This window comes from Sinocyclocheilus grahami, unplaced genomic scaffold (genome assembly GCF_001515645.1).
Source record: "Sinocyclocheilus grahami isolate Dianchi unplaced genomic scaffold, SAMN03320097.WGS_v1.1 scaffold6582.1, whole genome shotgun sequence".
In the NCBI taxonomy this organism is placed as follows: Eukaryota; Metazoa; Chordata; class Actinopteri; order Cypriniformes; family Cyprinidae; genus Sinocyclocheilus; species Sinocyclocheilus grahami.
The window spans coordinates 10,294-11,168 of record NW_015510938.1 but is presented as its reverse complement, the minus strand read 5'-3'; the positions used below and the strand labels follow the sequence as shown (position 1 = coordinate 11,168).

The 875-nt window shown below is 43.9% G+C and overlaps 1 protein-coding gene across 1 annotated transcript in view; it reads left to right on the top strand.

Annotated features, from left to right (window-relative positions):
• The first annotated feature begins 6 nt into the window (after positions 1 to 6).
• Positions 7 to 875, top strand: part of LOC107577614 (myosin-binding protein C, cardiac-type-like) — a 6,531-nt gene continuing 5,662 nt past the window's right edge. Inside the window, exon 1 of the mRNA XM_016263670.1 lies at positions 7 to 41. Coding sequence (XP_016119156.1) covers positions 39 to 41 — 3 coding nt within the window. The 5' untranslated portion in view covers positions 7 to 38. The remainder of the gene's footprint in view (positions 42 to 875) is intronic.

The window sequence follows — 875 nt, the reverse complement described above, 5'->3', positions numbered from 1 at the left end:
TCACAGGCTACACCATCCAGAAGGCTGATAAGAAAACCATGGTAAACCCAAACTTACAAATTTGTGTTTTTGCTAAAATGGAGAATTGTATTTTATTTTGTTCATTTCCTGTTTCTTTAACAGAGTCATACTGTACATATGTACTTTTAGAGTACATATGTCAAGTACTGTTAGTAATCAAACTCGAATTGAGAGAAAGAGTTAGTGGGTTCGTAAGCCTCCCCGTGCCTACCATTGTCTATCTAAAGCAGCTAAGCTTGTGATCACTGTAATTGAGTAATGTATGTACACTATTTATCAGTGGCACAGCAGTGCAGAGAGACTATGAGTTTATAGCCTCTCTTGTGACATACAGTTGGCCAGCAGCACTGAATTGTGGGCCAGGGGAACAGCATCCAGAACATCCAGTACCCAAAGCTCCAAAATGACCCTTGCCGCACACCAAACTAGAGCAGCTGTGCTCCCTTCGGTGCAAGCATGCTGTAATCTTAGCCCACGGCCTTGCCCTGATTTAAGTGCTGTCATTATAGTGCTCTCTTTACCCCTTTGTACTCTTGAGCCACTAAGGTTAGCGGCTAAATAAAAAGCACCCGGTTTGGGTTTCACCTCACATTGTTACTAGAGCTAGTCTATTCCTCTCCCTGTGTCCAGAGCAGCAGGCAGGAAGACACCGGATTATCAGGTTTCACAGGACAATCTCAATCAGAAATCGGAGATGCTCTGCTGCTAAATATAAAAGCACTTTAGGCTGCAGGCTTTGGGGCACATTCATGGGCAGGCCGTTTACCTGCTTCAACATCTACTGCTCCCACGAACATACTGTAGTGATGACACTTTGGCTTAATATATGCGCTAAGCAATCCTGCAGCATTTTC